General features: G+C 42.6%; 1 protein-coding gene across 1 annotated transcript in view; it reads left to right on the top strand.

Moving 5' to 3' along the window:
- Nucleotides 1-21716, top strand: part of DSCAM (DS cell adhesion molecule) — an 808668-nt gene that overhangs the window by 150801 nt on the left and 636151 nt on the right. The window contains exons 2-3 of the mRNA XM_070466795.1: nucleotides 1572-1889; nucleotides 13747-13893. Coding sequence (XP_070322896.1) covers nucleotides 1572-1889; nucleotides 13747-13893 — 465 coding nt within the window. The remainder of the gene's footprint in view (nucleotides 1-1571; nucleotides 1890-13746; nucleotides 13894-21716) is intronic.

Here is a 21716-nt window from a genome sequence, read left to right as displayed (position 1 = left end):
TGCAGACATTTTATTTGCAGTAATTAAAACAGAAACAACTGAAGCCGCCCGAGTCAGGGAACTAGTTTAGAAAATCATCTTATATAAGATGTGCATACACCTATAACTTACAGTCTGCTCTCTCTGTCCACAGTTCCTCTATATCCAAAGATCCAACCAGCCAAGGATGGCATTACACTGTAGTGTTTCCTGTTGAAAACTGCCTGTGTATAAGTGGACCCACCCAATTCAAATCAGTGTTGTTCAGAGTCATCTGTACTTGTGAAGTCTGAAACATGACATTATGTGTATGAAATAGTATTAACAGTGTGAAGCAGAGTCTGTAGCAACTGCCTGTTTCACGTGTGCTTATTATGACATAGTTTAACCCTATAGGCTGTAGGTGGATGGACCAGAAGAGTAAGTGAAACAGAATCTGCCATAGCCTGGTGGAATTGAACGATACTTGTGCCTAAGTTCTCTTTATTATCTATGGATAGATCAACTATCTAACTATCTATGGATAGATCAACTAAACAGAAAATTAACAAGGAAGCACAAACTTTAAATGACACAATGGACCAGCTGGACCTAATTGATATCTATAGGACATTTCACCCCAAAACAATCAACTTCACCTTTTTCTCAAGTGCACACGGAACCTTCTCCAGAATAGATCACATCCTGGGCCATAAATCTAGTCTTGGTAAATTCACAACCTACTTTCAATAACATCAAAAAATCACATTGTTGATTGGATTGGATTTTTAGAAAACCAACTGGCCTTTCCAAAGTGCTTTACATCCAGATCTTCAATTGTAATTTAAAAAATTTGTGACTAATTTCATTCAAAATTAGTTCTCAATGCACACTTTCAACGAGAGCAATTTAATTCTAGCAACCAGATCTACTGATTCACTCATGTTGCTTCTCCTCATGAAACCCCAGGGCTTGTTTTGTTCTGTGCTGTAGGCAATAGTGTGAGCAAATTATGGCTTTGTTTCATGAGCTTTACTTTCTAGACAGGTCAACAAACAATAAATGAATACAAAACCCAAAATAAACTCCGATAGTGGTCAGTGCCATGGAGACTAGAGCTCTGGACACGGGGCTGAAAAGTCACCTATTCAAAGTTTAAGCTCCAGGTTAACTTAATTTGTGTTGGGCTTCCCAGGTGGAAAAGTGGTAAAGAACCCACCTGCAATTCAGGAGATGCCGGAGACACGGGTTGGATCCCTGGGTCTGGAGGATCCCCTGGAGTCAGAAATGGCAACCCACTCTAGTATTCTTGCCTGAAAAGTTCCATGGACAGAGGAAACTGGTGGGCTATAGCCCATGGGGTTGCAGAGTCAGACACCACTGAACACATCCATAACTTAATTTGTGTACAAATTGTGAAATGAAGCTGGTGCCTCTCTGTCCGTAGTAGGTTGAGCAATTTCCAACGATTAAGTTTTTGTCAAGCCTTGTGACTATTTCTCCAAATAACCTCTTGAGGTCAGGTTGACATGTCAACATGTTGATATGAAATGTTCAAAGGTAAGTGCAGAAGGTGCATGTTTCTGACACCCTCTTGTGTTGTCTCCTTGCAGTTTTCAGTGAGGACCTTCACTCCAGCCTCTACTTTGTCAATGCATCTCTGCAAGAGGTAGTGTTTGCGAGCACCACGGGGACCCTGGTGCCCTGCCCTGCAGCAGGGATCCCTCCTGTGTCTCTCAGATGGTACCTAGCGACGGGCGAGGAGATCTACGATGTCCCCGGAATCCGCCACGTCCACCCCAACGGCACTCTCCAGATTTTCCCCTTCCCTCCTTCAAGCTTTAGTACCTTAATCCATGATAATACTTACTATTGCACAGCTGAAAATCCTTCAGGGAAAATTAGAAGTCAGGATGTCCACATCAAGGCTGGTGAGTACAGCTCCTCCAACTTTATCCCTTCTGTGCCTGCTGGGGGTCTGGGTGGGCAGTGATAAGTACTAGGATGCCATCAGCTGGGAACCGCTGAAAATCCTGTCATTAGTTCATTGTTTCGATGGATGCTTTGAGATGTCAGAGTGCCTTAAACGAAAATGCTGGAATTAATGGTTTTAGTTTTAATTAATTGCTAGAAAAATTAATGGTTCTTTCTCCCAGTGAAACACACACACAGATACTGTAAATATCACCTTTAGCTTCTTGTTTTTAGGGAGATGGTTTTCTTATCATTCAATGTTTTGCTGTTTGAATAACATGCATGTTAAAAGTGTTCGGGCTTCCCAGGTAAAGAACCCAGTTGCCAATGTAGAAAATGCAGAAGATGTGGTTTTGATCCCTGGATTGGGAAGATCCCCTGGAAAAGAACATGGCAACTCTAGTATTCTTGCCTGGAGAATTCCATGGACAGAGGAGCCCGACGGGCTATAGTCCATAGAGTCAGAAAGAATTGGACACGACTGAAGCAACTTAGCATGCACGCAGGCAAAAGTGTTCAGTGCATTTGTAAACCCTGACAACTCTGTTTCTATAAATCACCAAACACTGTGGAAGGGGGGAAAATCCTTCTGTGGCATTAGATTTGCAGCTCTTGGGTCAGTTTTAATGTAGCCACTCAACAAATAGTCCTTGGGCTCCTGTAGTGAATCAGGCTCTGTTCCAGGTACAGGGAGTAGATGGGGAAAAAGGCCTGACGTGTGTCCGTGTGGACGTAATTTACCTAATGAAGGAGTCAGAGTTTATAATGGAAAGTTGGCCTCTGTTCCAGGCACTATGAAATTTGCTGAGTACATGTAAAGAACTGAGGAGAGGAAAAATATCAGCCAAGAATCGATGAAAACCTTTTCATCAGTTCATTGTGATACTGATGGATGCTTTGAGATGTCAGAGCATCTTTTTCAGATTTTGGAGTGGCTTATGTTGCTGGAACTAAAGCTTGAAATTAGTGACATCGAGTTGCCAAAGTCTAAACGATAACCCAGACTTGTATTTTGACCAATTGATACAGTTTACTGTTCCCCTTTCTGCTCCTTCCCCCACACTCTGTCTCAGAGGCAGAGGGTGGAGGTGGAAGATCGGAAGAAAAAGGGAGAAGAGAGGACAAGGAACTTAACTGGAATAAAGCCATAGCATCACTGTTTATTGTCAGTGAAACAGCATCAGTCCAATATTCTTATATTCCTTGTGAAATACAAAGGGCTCTTTTAAAAGTTTTGACTGCATTACATGTTGCTGGAATGTTGTCAGTAAATAAACCCTGAATTGATAATGTTCCTTTCAACATCATGTATTTTTTTTTAATTGCCATAGCCACCAGCCAAATCAAGAATACAGCCTGAGGTTCACAGACATCAGATGTTGTACAGACAGGACATATTGTGTAATTCTATGGGTATAATCAAGCCCCCAAACACACACACACAGCTTGACTCCAGTTAGCAAGCAGTATTTTTGTTTTGTTTTAAGCCTAGCCTTTCAAATACTATGGCAGACTGGCACAGCATAATGATGAATAGGTGAGAATGTGACTTTGATGATTGTCTTATACACCAGGTAGCTGGGAGAACTTTGTAATAATTTCTGCAGCAAGTGTGAAGGTGAGATTTGAAGACATCATAACATGAGCAAAATATGAAATGTTTCTGAATTTCTGCATATGATCTCTTTGATGTGAGAGCAATCAGACATTAGACTCTGACTCATCCTGCTAGCTACTCATTTCCCAGCTATATTTTGATCTCCATGACATGCTCGTGAATTCCAAGATGTGCACAAAAATGCACTTAAGAAAGGAAGAAAAAATTGGCTTTAATCAAAAGATATGAAAAGTTGATATCCCAAATAATTAAAATGAAGCAAATGAAATTTGTGTAGGAACTTCTAAACCTGACAAATAGGGAGACATAGTGAATGCCTTTTACCTGGCAGGCTAACAAGTTTAATGATGTGTCATAAAAATGTATTTATAAACTACAAAGTACCGCTTAGAGTAAAATCTGAAACTTCAAACAGCTATACTTGTCTGTGTTAATCTGCTATTTCTGTCTTGGGTTGCCTGTCAGAAAAAAGAGTTAAATGCTTACTTCTGTTTTAACTGCTATTTTCTAAATTTGTCATAGAATTGATTGTTTTTGCACTACCACGCAGGTTTTAGAAGGATGGAAATTCCATCCTCTTATCCGGCATCTAAGCTATGTTCCCACTTCCAGGGAGTTACATGATGGCTGTTTGTGTGCTGGTATTCTTGACATCTAAGGCCACGGAAGCACATGATGTCTGTGTCAGTTTGAACTTACAGGGCGGGCGTTTTGTTGTCCAAATGAGATTTCCTTTCTCACTTCTTATTACGAATACATTATGGTACAGAAGGTGACACAGTGGTAAAGAATTCACCTGCTAATTCAGGAAATGCAGGAGACACGGGTTTGATCCCTGAGTCAGCAATATTCCCTGGAGGAGGAAGTGGAAACCCACTAAAATGTTCTTGCCTGGGAAATCCCAAGGACAGAGGAGTCTGGCAGGCTACAGTCCATGGGGTTGCAGAGAGGCGGACACGACTAAATGACTGAGCATTGAAGCACAATGGTTGTAATAGTCTTTTAGATTGTTTACTGGGTGTTGGGCAGTCTGGTGTCACCATTTTTATGTAGATACTGTTCAGAAGGGCAGGGGAGGGATGCCTGTGTTCCACAGGGTTGCCTGTGTAGCAGATCTGAGCAGGATGAGCTCTGACTCAGGGGGACCTGCCTGCAAGTTAGTTCAGTTCAGTTCAGTCACTCAGTTGTGTGAAACTCTTTGCAACCCCATGGACTGCAGCACGCCAGGCTTCCCTGTCTGTCACCAACTCCCAGAGCTTGCTCAAACTCACATCCACTGAGTCAGAGATGCCCTCCAACCATCTCATCCTCTGTCGTCCCCTTCTCCTCCTGCCTTCAATCTTTCCCAGCATCAGGGTCTCTTTTAATGAGTCAGTTCTTCGCATCAGGTGGCCAAAGTATTAGAGCTTCAGCTTCAGCATCAGTCCTTCCAATGAATATTGAGGACTGATTTCCTGTGTATTGGGTCATCCTAAATGTCTGAGTGTCCCTCTAGATTGACACTGAGATTTTTCTGGAATAATCCATTAGGTAAATGGTCTCATAATCTCTCCTTTGTAAGTACAAGGAATTCTTATTCTTAACAGTTCTCAGTGACTTTGACTTAGGTTTGACTGTCAGCAAAACAAGGAAGTTTCATCCATCACGTCTCCTTAATCAGCTGTCTTACTTCTCCTTCACATAAAGTACCTTCTTGTCCCTTTTTTCCTAGGGACTGAAATGCAGATGGGTTATGTGAAGCACTGCTTCTCTGTCGATGCTCTATCTCTACTTAGCAAATAGTAATCAGCTATATGACCTTGAGCAAGTCAAAAACTTTCTAGTGACTATTTTCTCCTTAGTAGACTGTGGTTAATAACATTTGACTGGGGCTTCTGCTTATAGCTGAAATGGAGTAGCAGAGACCAAATTTACCCTTTTATCTGAAACAACAATAGCACACAAACAAAAATCAAATCATCAAACAAATCAATCTAATTAAAAGAAAATATCAAAAGAAAGCTGGAGTAACTATGTTAATATCAAAGTATATTTCAGAGGAAAGAATATTACCAAGGCTAAAGAAGGTCATTATGTAGAAAAGGTCAGTTAACTGAGTATGAATATTATAAATTTTATTTACCCATTACTTCAAAATACATGAAGTAAAAATTGTTAGAGATGCCAGAAGAAATAGGCAAATCAATATTTATAGTTGGAGATTTTAATAACCCTCTGTTAATAACTGGCAGAAAAAGACAGAAAATGAGCAAGAATAAAGAATACTTGTATGACACTGCAAACAACTTGACCCAATTGACATTTAAATATAGAACATTCTATCTAAGGATAGCACAATACACATTCTCTTTAACAACACACAGATATTTACTAAAATCATATTATGAATGAAACAAATTTCAGATGAACTTCTAAAAATATTAATCATATAAAGTATGTTCTTTGACTATAATGGAAGTAAATTAGAATCACTAACACTAAGATCTCTGGGAAGTCTCCAAATATTAAGATACTAAAATAACACACTTCTAAATGGTGTCAAAGAAAAAACAAATGGTAAATAAGAAAGTATTTTGAACTGAATAAAAATGAAAGTACAGTATCTAATAATTTGAGGAATGCCACTAAAGCAATGTTTAGGGGGAGAAATAAGTTCTAAATCTAACATTAGAAATGAAAAATGATCTCAAATAGCAATCACTAAAAAGCCTTATTTGATAAACGAGTAACCAAATTGTTATTTATCCACACAAGGGAATGCAAAAGAATGAATTATTCATAAGAAAATAGCAGGGAGGAATCTCAAAATAGTTATGCTGAATAGAAGAAGCCAGGTGAGAATATATGTACTATATGATTCCATTTACATAAAATTCTTAAAACATGCAGACGAATCTTTAATAATGGTTGCCTGTAAAGAGGATGGGAAGGAGGGATTACATAGGAGAATAAGTCAAGTGTTGGACGATGGATTTGTTTTTCTCTTGGTTATGGTGGTGACTTTGTAGGTATTGCATATAGTAAAACATCAGCAAGCATGTGCAGCCTGTGTGTGTGCTCAGTCGCTTGGGTCGTGTCTGACTCTTTGCCACCGTATGGATTGTAGCCCACCAGGCTCATCAGTCTGTGGGATTCTCCAGAGAAGAGTACTGCAGTGGGATACCATGCCCTCCTCCAGGGGATCTTCCCAACCCAGGGGTTGAACCTGAGTCTCCTACGTTACAGGCAGATTCTTTACCACTGAGCCCCCGTGCAGCTTGCTGAACGTCAGTTATTTCATACAAAGTTGTTTTAAGGAAAAGCCAGTGATAGCACATTTCTGACATATTAGAGTTGTCTTGATGTTCACATAACAGTAGCTAGTAATAGCTGCACATATGGTGGGCATCTCTATACCTCTCTGCCCAGCCCACAATAACTCCCTTAATTGTCGCTTGCATCCTCATTATAGAAAATGGTCCTGAATCCCTGGTCACAGATGATTGTACTAAGAGAGGGCAGTTAACCAAGTTAGTCTATTAGTTCCTGTGTCCTCTGAAATTGAAACTGAAATCTTGAGAGAGAGATTTTGAGAATGTGGGGTAGATAGTTTTCATCATTCATGTGACCTAGAAAAGAAGAGGAAGACTATTTGTGGGAAAAGAGAAGGCCGAAGTCTGCATCAAAGAGATACAGGCTGTGGTGCTCTTCCTAAGGCCCACTTGCGGGTACCAAGGCTCTTGCTGTCTTCAGAAAATGTTTCCGATTTCAACTCAAGGTAGCTCAAACCGGCTCCTCCCACCAGCAGTCAGAGAGACTCAATAAATAGATAGTGTGCTAGACATTGTGCTGAGTCCTCTAAGTTGCACAGCTGTGTGGAGTAGATGTTATTTCCATCTTCAGATGAAGGAAATAGAAGCCTCTGTGAATCTGTTGTTGGCTGTTCACAGGGGTTGTGTTTGGGAGGGCAGTTTAGCTAAACCACACTGGGCTGGTATCTCATAGCCTCCAGGATATTTTGTGCTCATTGTCACCTTTTCTTTGCTCCCTGTTTCCTCTCTGCCTCCTAAGTCCCTCTGATCCTTCAGGGCCAACTCAAGGTTCAGGTTCCCCGATTCCCTAGACTCCTGTTACCTTTAGTCATTTTCAGACCCATACAGTCTCTGACTATTTTCCTCTAGTTGTTTTGTCATGTGAATTTTATTCTTTTCTTCAGCCAATTATTCTATGCAATGTGGGGATTTCCTTAGTCCTTGAGCACTGCTTGACATGAGGGTGTGTTCTATATGTAACTGATAATTTGAGGCATCTCCCAATTTAGGTAATCAGCTACAAAATAGAAGATAAAAAAATAACAATTTTTGGTGCAGTGCCTTAGGGTTACATTGTACCCCTGATAACCATTTTCCCAGCAGGAAAGACATCAGGCACAAGCCCTTCTAACCTGCCCAAAGTCTTTTAGTGTTCCAAAGAAATCCAACACAGGGGCATTTGTTTATGTTTTGCCTCTTCAGACCCAGGGATCAAGGGGGTTAGAAACAGTCTGAATCCAGCCTTCAGGAAAGGACCTGCCTTCCTTGGCAATGTCCAGTTCTCCAAACTTTCTCCTTAATCCCCTCTATCCCATCTTCCCCCATCCTCTGATTCTTTCATAGACATATTGGGATCAGGGCTGACTTCTTGGGATGAGGCCAGCCACACAGGGCCCAGTGCTGAGGGACTTGTCCTCAAGCTTAAAGCTCTGCTGTTGCTGTTTTGAAATATAAATGCTTTTCTCTTTCCACTTGTGTTTTCTGGGGGAAGTGTTTTCGGGCCATGGGACATGCTCCTGAGATGTGTAGGGAGTTTGAGCTGTGTTTCAGCTCTTGTAGGGTCCCACCCCCTGCCACCCCCTGGAGTGGGTTCTCAGCCACCTCCCCTGAAGTTCTTGGTGCCCTAATCCCCATTTTGCCTCCACCTCCCTAGCTGCACCCAGAGACCACTGCTGCCCCTGTGATCCCTGGTAGGCTGAGCCCTTCCCAGCCTCTTCCTCATTGCCCTGTCCAGCAAACACTGGAGTCCTGCCTCCTGGTGGAGGCCTGGGCAAGTGTGGGTGGAGTGAGTGCATACACTCTGAAGTGTGAAGGAGACTGTCTCTGCCCCAGCTGGCAGCACCACAGTGCATTAGCAAGTGACTCGCTGCGGGTGAGCCTCTTGCCCACCTCCCATCCAGAGACCAAGCGTGTCCAGACACTGAGATTGCAGTCCCTTAGGCATCACTTTTCCACTGTGGGTTGGGGCACCATGCGTATGGGAAGGGGAGATTACCTTTCTCATCCCTGGCTGTGACATGGTGCCTCAACCCAGCAACTGGCAGGAAGCTGGCCTTGCAGCTGGTGGGCTGTGTGTGCTGAGTCATAGAGTAGGGTCTGGGAGCCTGTGAGGATCTTCACTTGACCATCAATGATCCCTGCATCCTAGTGAGTGCAAAGTAAGTAGAAAAAGAAGTTGAGAGCAAGACCATAGAAGAAAGCAAGCATTTTATATTTTATTAATGTTGTTCAGTCACTAAGTCATATCCAACTCCTTGTGAACCCATTGACTATAGACTGCCAGGCTCCTCTGTCCATGGAATTTTTTAGGCAAGAATACTGGAATGGGTTGCCATTTCCTTCTCCAGGGAATCTTCTGATCCAGGGATTGAACCTACATCTGCTGTAGTGGCAGGTGGATTCTTTACCACAAAGCCACCTGGGAAGCCCTTATTTTACTCATATGTTTAACTTTTCCCTTCTTTATAAATAAGGGCCTTGGATTTTCATCTTGCTTTAGGTCCCACAAATTATGTAGTTGGCCCCATGTGGTTAAATTAATCTTCATAGATTAATGAAGGGCATGAGGCTTTTCTTTATTTACTAATTATTTGCATTTAAAGGGTTTTTCGACTTTAACAAATGAAGTCTAACAATAAGGGTTGGATGAATGCACATTAACTGTGCGGTCCCTCGCTCAGTGTATCTGCCTGATTTTGCCCCAAAGTCATATCACTATAGATCCTCTCTCTCTGACTCTGCTATGATATTACATCTTAGGGAAGGATTTCACAGCTTGTAGAGTGACCAAGGGACACTGAAATGACTGTAGTGGATGCTGTTGAGAGTCAGACCCCCCAGGTCTGCAGGTTTGTGGCTGAGAACTTGGATTTGCAGTTTTCAGAGGATTGCATATGCCCTGGAGCTCCTGCACACAGAGAGTGGAAATTGCTTGGTAATGCAGTGCCCTTGGGCCCTCAGAACCAGCCCCAAGCTGTCAGAATACAAAGTCCCAGCTCCTGGCATGAGGTGGAGTGGCTCTGAGGTATAAGTTATGTTCAGAGTTTCCCCACTTCTTGGGGTCTGCTCCTGGGAAGATCCCAACCTAGGACGCAAAGCACGATACTTAAGTAACACCACCCTGTAAAGGAAATACCAATCATGTTTAAAGCAATAATTACTTTTTGCCAGTTTTGGGTTTCTTGCCTAGTTTTTGTTATACAGTCAACCCTCAGTATATTTGGGTTCCAGATCTTCAGATGGGGAGTGCTGAGTGTACTATGTCATATTATCAATACGTAAGAGATTTGAGCATCCATGGAATGTGGTATCTGCAGAGGTTGGACGTCCCAGAACCAATCTGCTACAGATACTTAAGGATGACCATGGTTAGTGGTCGTTGGATGTAGACTGAAAACTAAATCTACACAAATCTCTTGGGAGGTTTATGATGTCCTCAGAAGAATTTTGTTTTACCATAAGAGGTATATCCCAATAGATAAGCATGACCTTTTATATTGTGGGCTCCCCAGGAACAAACATATTTCCATTAATATGACAGAGATCTCTAGTGAAAACCCAAGTCACTTTTTTAAAACAATAGATAATGGCTATACATTCAAATGTTAATGCATGTATATCTACAATAAGGTTAGAAAGACTTTCAAAAGGGAAGCTCTGTTTTTCTATATATTAATTCATCAAGTAGTTAGTAGAAATGCCTTAGTATGTGCCAAGCATCGTTAAATGTTCTAAGATAGTTTTGTAAAAGGCTGGATGCATGGTCTGTCTTTGTGGAGTGAATAATCTAGTGAGGGGAGTGGAGAATTTCCTTCTATGTCCCATTCTGTCTGAGCTGGATGGGGTTCAATGCACCATAGCTACATCCCTGCTTTGAGAAGATCTGGGTCTGGCTTGGGATATGTGGAGGAGGCAGAGTCACAGAAATTGTAAACTCTGAAGGCTGCAATGGTCCTGATTCTAGTGAGGCCTCTGGGGATCTCAGAGAGGAGGGTGCTCCATGGTACTCTGTGGGTTCCATGAATGAGGGGATCCAGGAGATGACTGTGGGTGATAACAGAGAAGGTGCCCAGCTGGTCACTCTAAGTTGTGGTTCCATTAATGCAGCTTCATGCATAAGTGCGTGCCTGGAGGGAAGACCCTTCCATCTCTCCCTGGGAGTGCTGCTAGCCCCTGCTCTTTCTTGTCTGAGGCTCCTTTCCTTGATTCCCATTAGAAATCCCCCCACCATTTGTTTACCACTTGTTGCCATTTATTTATTGCAGCTTTGGGGAGATGGAGTGATTTTGTAGCTTAGAAACAGACATCAGCAGACACCCAAACTTAAATTTGACTTTTACACCTTCTTAGGTGACCCTGTCCTTGGGATAATGGATTCTTTCTGCAGGCTCTTTGCCACCCTGTCCACTCCCCTGTTCTCTTCTGTTCTCTGCTTATTTTCCTATTTTCTGTCTTCTACTCTCCCACTGAGACCAGATTCTCATTCATTGATGAGTTTGATTAATTCATCTGTCTGTTGTCTCTTTCCAATTTATGATTTTAGACTTCCTCTCCTCCAAGAGGACTGTTTATCAAGGTGTTTTTCTGTACAAAGTCAGTTTCCTACCCTGTGTATGGCAGTGGCATTTCTGAGATCAGGCCCTTGAGTACTCTGAATGATTGCCCAGTGAACCCCCTGCAGGTATGGTATTACCACCTAGACCATCACATCACACTACACAAAGTGCGGAAGATTCCTAAACTTCTGAAAGTCTCTCTGGTTTGAGATAGGAATGAAAAAATTCTCAAGTTAGGAAAATATTAAATGCTAATACTAAGAAGCAAGATTGGGCGCTATCCTCTTGTGAATTCTCTTAATAATGACTTTTATTGTTGTTGAGTCACTAAGCCATGTCTGACATTTGGGACCCCAGGAGCCCTCCAGGCTCCTCTGTCCATGAGATTTTCCAGGCAAGAGTACTGGAGTGGGTTGTCATTTTCTTCTCCAGGATATCTTCCTGACCCAGGGATCAAACCCTCATCTCTGGCTTGGCAGGTGAATTCTTCACCATTGAGCCACCAGAGAAACCCTAGTAATGACACTCTGATACTAAAATATTTAGCATATCGCAGAGCTAGCACTAATCTTAAAAGTGCTTCTTCTAGAGCGTTGTTTATAACTGCCTATTAGGAGATTTCCCTTCATACACTCATTCTTAAAGCTGTCAGTACATTTATTTCTTTTGAAGTTAATTTCCTGGACAGTTTTCTTGACTCAGACTTGTCCAATAAATGGCTAAAACTTTAAGAGAGCTCATTGAAGGGTAAAATAGGTTGTCTCTCTGGATATCTTAGAAAAATCATAGACTTCACAGAATTCAGAATTTGAATCTTGCTATCCCAACTCCCTCATTTTAAATGTGAGGAAATAAAACTCTGGAGAAGTAAGACTTTCACCCAGGCTTACAGATGTGGAGGGAGGCATAACCTGGATTAGACGCACTGAAGTCACCTTATCCTGGAGGCAGGGGTCTTCTGGACAGATGGGAGATGGTGTGGGTCCAAGTAGCTTTATCCAAACTCTTCATGGCAGGCCTGGTTCTGGGAGCTTTATCCACATTAACTGTTTGAGTCATCACCATTGATTGACTTGGTAGATATTTTTATCAAAATCATCATTAAATAGATATGAAGAGAACTTGCTCACTGTAAAGTGGTGGGGCCTGGATTTGAACCCAGGAAGTTGGGCTTGCAGGGTGGGCACTGTCTCCCAGCACCCCTTCTTCTGGCCTAGACAGCTAGCTTGTGGAAGTCCCCTCAGCCTTTACTGGGCCACTCCTGTTGTTGGGAGTGCCTGGTCAGGCTCCCTTATCAGCATCGTTGCCTAAATGACAGGAAGCAGAACCATCATTTCCCAAACTGCTTTGCCACTGTCAGAAATTCACTTGCAAAGAGTTATTATAATTATCACATAGTTTTAAGGATTTCCAGGATAGGTTGTCTTTTTTGATTTTTTTTGTTTTTAATTCTTTCTGTTCATAGTCTGAAATGTTTTTCCTTGTTCCTCACAGGACATGGAAGTTTCCTATCATTATAACTCCAGTTTAAGAAACTACTTCCCCCCTTTTTTAAAATGTAGCAGTGTGGCTGCTTTCCAGCGGGCTCAGTAGGTAAAGAATCTGCCTACCAATGCAGGAGGAGTGGGTTCAACCCCTGGGTGAGGAAGATCCCCTGGAGAAGGGAATGGCAACCCACTCTAGTATTCTTGCCTGGAGAATCCCATGGACAGAGGAGCCTGGTAGGCTACAGTCCATGGGGTTGCAAAGAGTCAGACACGACTGAGCAGCTAACACTTTCACTTTCACTTGTATAATTATTTTTTTAGGTTCCACTATAAGCATCATCATATGATATTTCCCTTTCTCTATCTGACTTACTCACTCAGTATGACAATCTTTAGGTCCATTCATGGATAACCAACAAGGACCTACTATATAGCAAAGGGAACTCCCCTTAATACTCTATAACAGCATAACTGGGAAAAGAATTTGAAAAAAAAAATAGATCCATGTATATTTTTGGCTGAGCCTCTTTGTCATACACTTGAAAGTAATACAACATTGTTAATCAACTATACTCCAATGTTAAGAAAACAAAGCTAAATGAACAAAAACTACTCACATCTGGGTACATTGAGAGGTTAGATCAACTGTTTTTAGATATACGCATGCCCTTAGTTCTTAATGTGGTTTATTATTAAAAGACTGAAAGTCTTTTAAGACATGAAATACAGGTTTCTTAATTTTTTTTCCAATGAATATTATACTTGATGCAGTTGATATGTGAAAGATAGAGTGTGTATATTCAAACGAGATACTCTCAGAATGAGCCTGTGTGTATTACCAGGGTCCTCTGCTTACCTTCCAGTTTTACGGGAGCCCTATACAGTCCGTGTGGAGGACCAGAAAACCATGAGAGGCAATGTCGCGGTCTTCAAGTGCATTATCCCCTCCTCGGTGGAGGCCTACATCACCGTGGTCTCATGGGAGAAAGACACCGTGTCACTCATCTCAGGTAGGGTGTGGGCTTCCTCGGGCGGGCAGGGCGCCAGGCTCTCCTGCGCACAGCTCCTTCTGGATAACGAATTGGGTCTCCATCTATTTGCCCACTGTAATGAAGAATTTGTATGCTTCATGTTGACGCCATTTTAGAGTAAATGTAATATCGGTGTTTTCTTTTGGTTTATATAAAACCAAAAGTCTCATAGTCTCCAGTGAATTGACTGATGGATAGAAATTTGTCCCTTGCATTATGTGTATAGTCACTGAGTTACTTTTGGTTTCCAAGTTACCAAGGAAATATTTTGATTTTATTTCTGCTCCTGGGAATAGAAATATAGAATTGTTGTTATCGGTGAGAATCCTCAGAATTGATATTCCAATATTCTCTGTAATCTGGAAAATGGAAACCCTGATTTTATGCTATTCTCAGCCTTTCAAATGTCTTCAGAGTCATGTGGTATCTCTGGCCTCTTAAAGATTTTATTTGGGATATGTAGTCAGCGCTGAAATACATGCACATGGACAGGTAGATAGATAGATATGTACATAAATAGCTTACTGGTTTACTTTTGGTGTATAGAAAACATACCACTGAAATCTAGCTTCTAAGACATTGTGGTTCTTCTTTTCTCATGGTTTTTAAGCTGAGTTCTTGCTCCTTGCACCTTAATTGGAAAGCCATGCAGAACTTGGGCCAGTTTTCCTATGTTGTACATCTTTGGATAATGCCTATTAGATGCTTTTGGAAAAGTCGTCGTGATGAGCATTGAATGTGGCATAATGGGTTATAAATGACTGGTTTTCTTTACATGTCCTTGTGCACATGTGCATGAGTGAGTGCATGTCCATGCACACATTCTAATGTCACTATTGAATACCACCAACTTTGTGTCAGTTTATAGAGATATAAAACTGGAGCTAAACTCCCATGGTGAAAGAGCATTTGTATTACTTGTCTTGTTGATTTGCTAGATAGTATAGGTTTCTATTACAACAAGGACCATTAAAAAATCATCAAACTAGTACAAACTCCAAATCAAAAATTAAATTTTTCATCTTTATCATGCATTACAGTGAACTCTAGGGGATAATTGATGTTTTTGGCTTTCTTTAATATCATCTTATACTGAATTTAAAGTCCCTCACACTTCACTGAACAATAAATTCCTTGCTAGTATGTTTATTAATCATAGTAATTTGTTAACTTACAGTATTGAAAAAAATACTGCGCTTAAGACTTAAATGTGATTGCAATCATCAGAATAGAGATTCACCTGTACAGTTTTATTTGCTAATTTTGATTGTTTAATGATCTTAACTGCCTTACTTGAGAGGTCATTTTAGTTTCTTGACCACAGATGGAGAAGCTTGATGACAAGTTAGTCTGGCTGAGCCCCAGATTGGAGTCAAGAACATTCAGATGTGCATGGCAGGGGTTTGTGGGTTCGGGGAAGGGGAGAAATTGGTATGATGTGTGGAACCTCCCACACTCAAGGGCCTAGGCTCAGGGAGCCCCTACCACCTTATAGCCACCATCAAATATGCAACCTCAGCATCTGCCCTAGAAGAGGGAGAGCGCCAGGGAGGGTGACAACCTGCTTCTACGTGCTTCTCCTTGGAGGTGACAGATGTCGCTTCTGTTACATTTATTTGATGAAGCAAGTCACACAGCCACGTCTGAATTTAATGGGGCATGTGCCTGAAAGGAGAGAACTGGAAATCTGGGTGAGAAATAGAAATACCTACCATGAGGTTATATATCTATATCTATGCTCATTCACTAAGTCATGTCCAACTCTTTGTGACCCCATGGACTATAGCCCGCCAGGCTCCTCTGTCCATTGAATTTTCCAAGCAAGCATACTAGAATGGGTTGCCATTTCCTCCTCCAATCTGTATCTATATCTATGTATCTATATCTATTCTTGTGTTTACCAGATACCTTTAACTAATGGTACGCTTTCATTCATGTTTCACCTTTTTGTAATCTATGTGAATAGACTTTTTTCTTCTGCCAACATGTGCCTAATGAAAATAAAATGAGAGGAGTTTTATATCTGGTGAGTGGAGGGGATGCTGACACGCATATAACTCCTAGTGCAGTGAGGTCAGGGGTGGGTCAGAGTGGGCTGGAGGGGCTGCCTTGAGACAACTGAGAGTTGAGAGCAATCAGGAGAGGGTGAAGCGGCTGTGCAGGTGAGCCATGACCATCCACCATGGTGATGTTTGGGGGCCACTGCTCAGCCTGGTGGCGCCAGAGTACCCCTAGGAGAAGCAGGGCAGCAAAGGTCTGGTGTTAACAGGTGAATCTTGGGGCTCAAGGCCGGGGCTCTTGGGAAATCTTGGCTAATTTAAATGGGTATCTGTTGTCCAGGCATTTCTTTTCAATGAAAAAGAAATTCAAGATGGGTATATTCCTATAAAAATAAACAAAATGGCTTCTATTGGCACAACATACTAATATCACCCTTCATCGTGGGCAAATAAGGCTGAAAGAATAAGGCTGGGTTATGTCATTTTAGGAGTGAGTATACCAGCCGAGGTTTATCAGCATTTCTATGGGAGCAGCATGGTGTCATTGGCCATTCCTACCATGGCATCAGTCCTGGAGGGGGGCTTGGAAACCCACTCCAGTATTCTTGCCTGAAGAATCCCATGGACAGGGGCGCCTGGTGTGCTGTGATCCATGGGGTTGCAAAGAGTTGAACACGACAGAAGCGACTTAGCACATGCACATGTTCCATGGTGTCACTAGCTTCATGCACATTAGGTCATGCACCGATTTCTTCCCAGGGCGGGTCTGAGTTGGCCCGAATGTGGACTCAGGGATCAAGTTGCACCTTTTTGTTGTGTGAGTTCATTATATCACTGATGTTAAGAATGTAAATGAGTTCATTTATATTTTGATCAATCTTTGGAAGGAATTCGGTCATAGGCTGAACATTTGCATCCCAGCGCCCCCCCCTCCAAATTCATGTTGAAGTCCTCACCTGCTGCGACAGTGTTGGGAGGGGAGGCCTTTGGAAAGTGATTAGGGTTAGATGAGGTCCTGAGGGTGGGGCCCTGATGATGGGATTAATGACCTTGTTAGAGGAGAATGGAACTCTTTTGCAACATGTGAACACAAGGTGTGAGGGTGGCTGTCTGCAGCCCAGAAGCCGAGAAGGCCCTCACCAACCCCCCAACCATGCCAGCACTCTGATCTCCAACTTCCCATGTCCAGCACTGTCGAGTAAATGTCTGTTTTTGACATTTTGTGTATTTTGTTATCGCAGTAGAGCTAAGACAGGTGGCAAGAAGGACTCTCAATCTCCCCGGCGGGGAAGGGCGCCCTGGATCCAATGCTGCTTTACCCCTAGCTCTGCGGTCTACCTGGGCGCCTCACCGGAGCCACAGGACACCCCGTGGTTGACCTTGACCCTCAGACTCTGGCACAGTGGAAGATGAAAGTGAAAGTGTTAGTCACTCATTCGTGTCCTACCGTGTGGACTGTAACCCGCCAGGTTCCTCTGTCCATGGGATTCTCTACGCGAGAATACTGACTGGAGTCGGTTGCCATGCCTTCCCCCAGGGGATCTTCCTGACCCCGGGTTGGAACCTGGGTCTCCCGCATTGCAGGTACGACCCCACCAGGGACGACCCCCAAAGCATGCGCCCAACATGGGGCTCGAACCCAGGACCCTGACGAGGGGCTAGTAATTGTGTGAAGAGAAGACATCTCAGCCACATACTTGCATGTAATGTCCTCTTTTAATTTGATGGTTCCTATCTTACCGCCTTTCTGAAACAAGCCAGGAAAAGCAAGCGTGATGAGGTCTAAAGGCATTTTTAAAGCACCCTTATCACTTCTCATCCTCTAAGCAAAAATGAGAGCCTTTGACTATCAGATATGAATGTAGCCTAATAAAAATGTGGTACTCTGAGGAGGGATGTGCGTCAGGGGGTATTGTTGATATGAAGATGGATATGTAGGACCCCGCTGGAGAAGGACAATGTCCATAACTCTGTGTCCAGGTTTCACTCAATAGCCTGTTGTGAATTTCTTCCTGGCCAGGGAGGTTGGCAGTCAGAGAGCCCAGCGCTCCACGTCTGTTTCCTCTGATAAAATTCTGAAAATCTCACTGGGGGTTTAGCCACATTAACATCAAAGACACAGCCCAAGGGTAACCGGATTTGGAAAATTGAAAAAGCAAACATGTTACCATTCCCCCATTCCTGGAGAATCTGCCTCCCTCTTTCTCACTGGCCCGATATTTCTCATCTGAACACCTCTATTAGCGATGGCTCAAGGAGAGTTTCATCTCTGAGGATCAGTGAGTTTAAGTCCAAGGATGATTATCTTCTTACTGTGTGTAGAGTGAAAGGGAACAATTTTCTGCCCACATTAAGTATCAAAGGACGTCAGCCCAGCACTTCACATGAAAAACGTGTGTTGTGGGTTTTGGCTGCTGTCTTTGGGTCTGGTCGTCACAGATAAGGCAGGGCTGTGCTTTAAGGAGCATCCCCCGCTTGAGTTTACCCACCCCCACACCCGTGGAGATAGCTTTGGCTTGTAGGAAGCTCCGGGGAGAGATTACTGTTCCATGTGGCAGGTGAAAGCTGTGGCCCCTATATGGGCAAAGATTACAAGAACATACACCTTTGAATCATTTTGCCTGGGGAGACACGAAATGTTTCCCAAAAGAAATGAACATTTAAGACAGTCTTTGCATTTAAGTGTGAGGAAAATAATTACATTGTATGTATGAGGCCTGAAGGTTATCTTAAGAACATTTCAGCAAACTTAAAACTAAAAGCAGATTTGATGTGATCTATTTTCATTTGGACTTATTTTTCGGCTTCCCTCCTGTCTCAGCTGGTAAAGAATCCGCCTGCAATGCAGGAGATCTGGGTTTAATCCCTGGATTGGGAAGATCCCCTGGGAAAGGCTACCCACTCCAGTATTCTAGCCTGCAGAATTCCATGGACTGTTTAGTCCATGGGGTCACAAAGAGTCAGGACGCGACTGACTGAGTGACTTTCACTTTTACTTTCTTTTAGATGGAGAGAGGAGCACAGCTGTTGTGGGCAGGAATAGTAATGCTGCAGTGGGCGGGGTGTTTGCCTGCTGTGTTCTGTTCCTGTCACAAAGAGCTCTGCGAGCCTGTGGCCCCTCTTTCTAGGGCACTTACATTTTAATTTGACTTCTAGGCACGGCATTTTCAAAGCATTCTCTTAGATAGCTGCTCCTGTTGCCATGGCAATCAGACCCAGTTCTGCCCTCAAGGTGCTTATGAGCAAAAGGAATCAGATCAACATCAAAATGATATAAGGAGCAGACCTATAGTCATTTGAAAGCTTTGTCTTTGATTTTTAAGGTACCAGGGAGTTGCAGAATTAAGAAGCATTTCTTGAACTCTCATTAAAAGTAAATGTATAGGGCCAAATGGAAACTGTAAGAGAAATATCTTTATGTCTATCTATCCACCCATCCATCCATCTGCCTATCTATTATCTATATTGATATTCAGCAAATAGGAGCCTTATTTCAAACACTGGAAATTATTCTTAGCACAAGAAGTATGCAGAAAACTGGAATTGAAAGGGTGGCTGTTTTTGTTCAGTCACTAAGTCGTGTCTGACTCTGCGACCCCATGGACTACAGCATGCCAGACTTCCTTGTCCTTCACTATCTCCCAGAGTTTGCTCAGATTCGGGTCCATTGAGTAGGTGATGCTATCTAGCCATCTCATCCTCTGCCACTCCCTTCTCTTTTTACCTTCAATCTTTCCCAGCATCAAGGTCTTTTCAAATGAGTTGGCGCTTCGCATCAGGTGGCCAAAGTATTGGAGCTTCAGCTTCAGCATCAGTCCTTCCAGTGAATATTTAGGAATATTCAAAGAGTGGGGAGATGTAATATTTTCACTGTGCTGAATTTTGTGGATCAGGCTAACTGAAAAATATATTCCACATGGAAGTTGAGCAGAAGGGAAGGTCCTGTTCTCTTTCTTTTTAAAAGCCATTAATTGATTATAATTTTGCCTTTTGAGTCCGTTGCTCACTAAATTAGTTTTTACATGTTATTCTACTGCTACCTGGAAGTAATTGAAACCCGAGTTGTTTACAGATCTGGAAAAAGCTCACGTAACAGTGAGGCTGGAGGTCGTACTGATGACGGACACAAGCCTGGCTTTCCAAAAATGACTCAGTAACGAGACCCCAAAAGACCCAGAGTAAACAGAGAGACTTCTGATAGTCTTCATGGAGAAGACAAATCCCCACACTCAAAATGAGAAACTGCACCTTGTAGATCGTAGCCTGAAACAAATAGAAAGTGTGTTTCTGACTTCTGAACTACTGAGACAGAAAGAGTGACTCATGGTGATAGGCATGTTAACATAGTATTTAAACAAACAAAAAAAGAAACAAGAAAGTTTGGTACCAAATTTAGCCTAGAGCATCTGTGGAGTATGTGTGTGTGAGGGTGTGAGGGTGTGTGTGTGTGAAGGGGTGTGTGTGTGTGTGTAAGACCCCTGATCTGCAAGATGGCACGAATCATTATGTCAGCCAACAGTACCCCTTGCTTTCCTACCCTGAGTGTTACCTGGAGAATATGGTTCACAACTGTAACTGACACAGATTCTCTGGGCAACACAGGGCAACTGCGTCTTTCTCCTGCTGCAGCTTCCTGATGGGATAAAGGTTGGTTTCACTGGTTCCCCTAACAATACAATAGCAGAATACTAAAATTGCAAATTAAATAATCTCCTTCTGAGCCAACTACTGTCCAAGTTATTTTTCTTCATCTTAGATTTAATCTCATAGAATTTTAATTTGATGTGTGTGTCAAGGGCTCGGTTATTCAATGGGAAGACTCCCAAGACCCTGCAGCCAGGCCTTCTGTGCCCACTGCTGGGGTTTTTCCCATCTCAAAAGGGTGCCAAGCACAACAGCACAGGAAAGAGGCGCCCGGGGAGAAATCAGAAGGAAACCAGGTGTGAGCTTCCAAGACTTCCTTCTCCCTGGAGTTGCAGGGAATGAGCTTATTCCCCCAGCAAAGAGCAGTGCTGGATATGAAATGCTGTCTATCAGGAAGCTCATTAAAGACTTGCTACCCACAGTTTTCACTGGGGGCCTCGTCACATAGGCATGTGCCTGGCATGTCCCCTGATTCCAGACTCCTAGAAGGAAAGCAGGTGTTCAGCATAAGCAGTATTTTTACGTTTTAGGCACAGTGAGCCAGTCTTATCCACTGTGGTTGTGGTAACCCTTCTGGAATTCTCCAAGGATAGCAGCCTCAGACTCTTCTCTGTACAATGCAGCTTCTTCAATGATGGTGCCTTGCCATTTTCGCTCATTTTCTCACTCATTCAACCATCACTTTTCAAATATGCCCAGTACCAAAGGCTGGAAAAACCACATGAATAAGATATACTTTGAGGACTTTATCACCTCCTACCCATATTTCACAGCCTATAGATAGATCTCACCCCAAATTCTTTAATATCCCCAAGCACATTGACCCAGATTCTTTCCTGGCTCCACTTGAATGTCAATACAGTTTCATTTTATGTTCAGCTATTAGTGATTGCCTGCCTGTTCTCCTCTCTATCTGTTATTTTGGTTCTTTCTAGACTTGAGAAACAGATGGTAAACCTAGTCATTCAGATGTCATTTGGACCCAAGTGCATTTTCTGGTCTCTTGCTCATTTGTGAAGTTTCATTTCAGCAAAATTGAAGAGATTAACAGGATCATTCATGAAATATTATCAGGCAGTGATAACAATAAATAATACTGTTGATATTATCACTATCATCAAGTAAAATCAGATGTCATGAATCGAAATTTGCTTGGGC

Source organism: Odocoileus virginianus, chromosome 4, assembly GCF_023699985.2.
Source record: "Odocoileus virginianus isolate 20LAN1187 ecotype Illinois chromosome 4, Ovbor_1.2, whole genome shotgun sequence".
In the NCBI taxonomy this organism is placed as follows: Eukaryota; Metazoa; Chordata; class Mammalia; order Artiodactyla; family Cervidae; genus Odocoileus; species Odocoileus virginianus.
The sequence above is the reverse complement of the archived record's forward strand: the minus strand, read 5'-3'. Positions and strand labels throughout refer to the sequence as shown.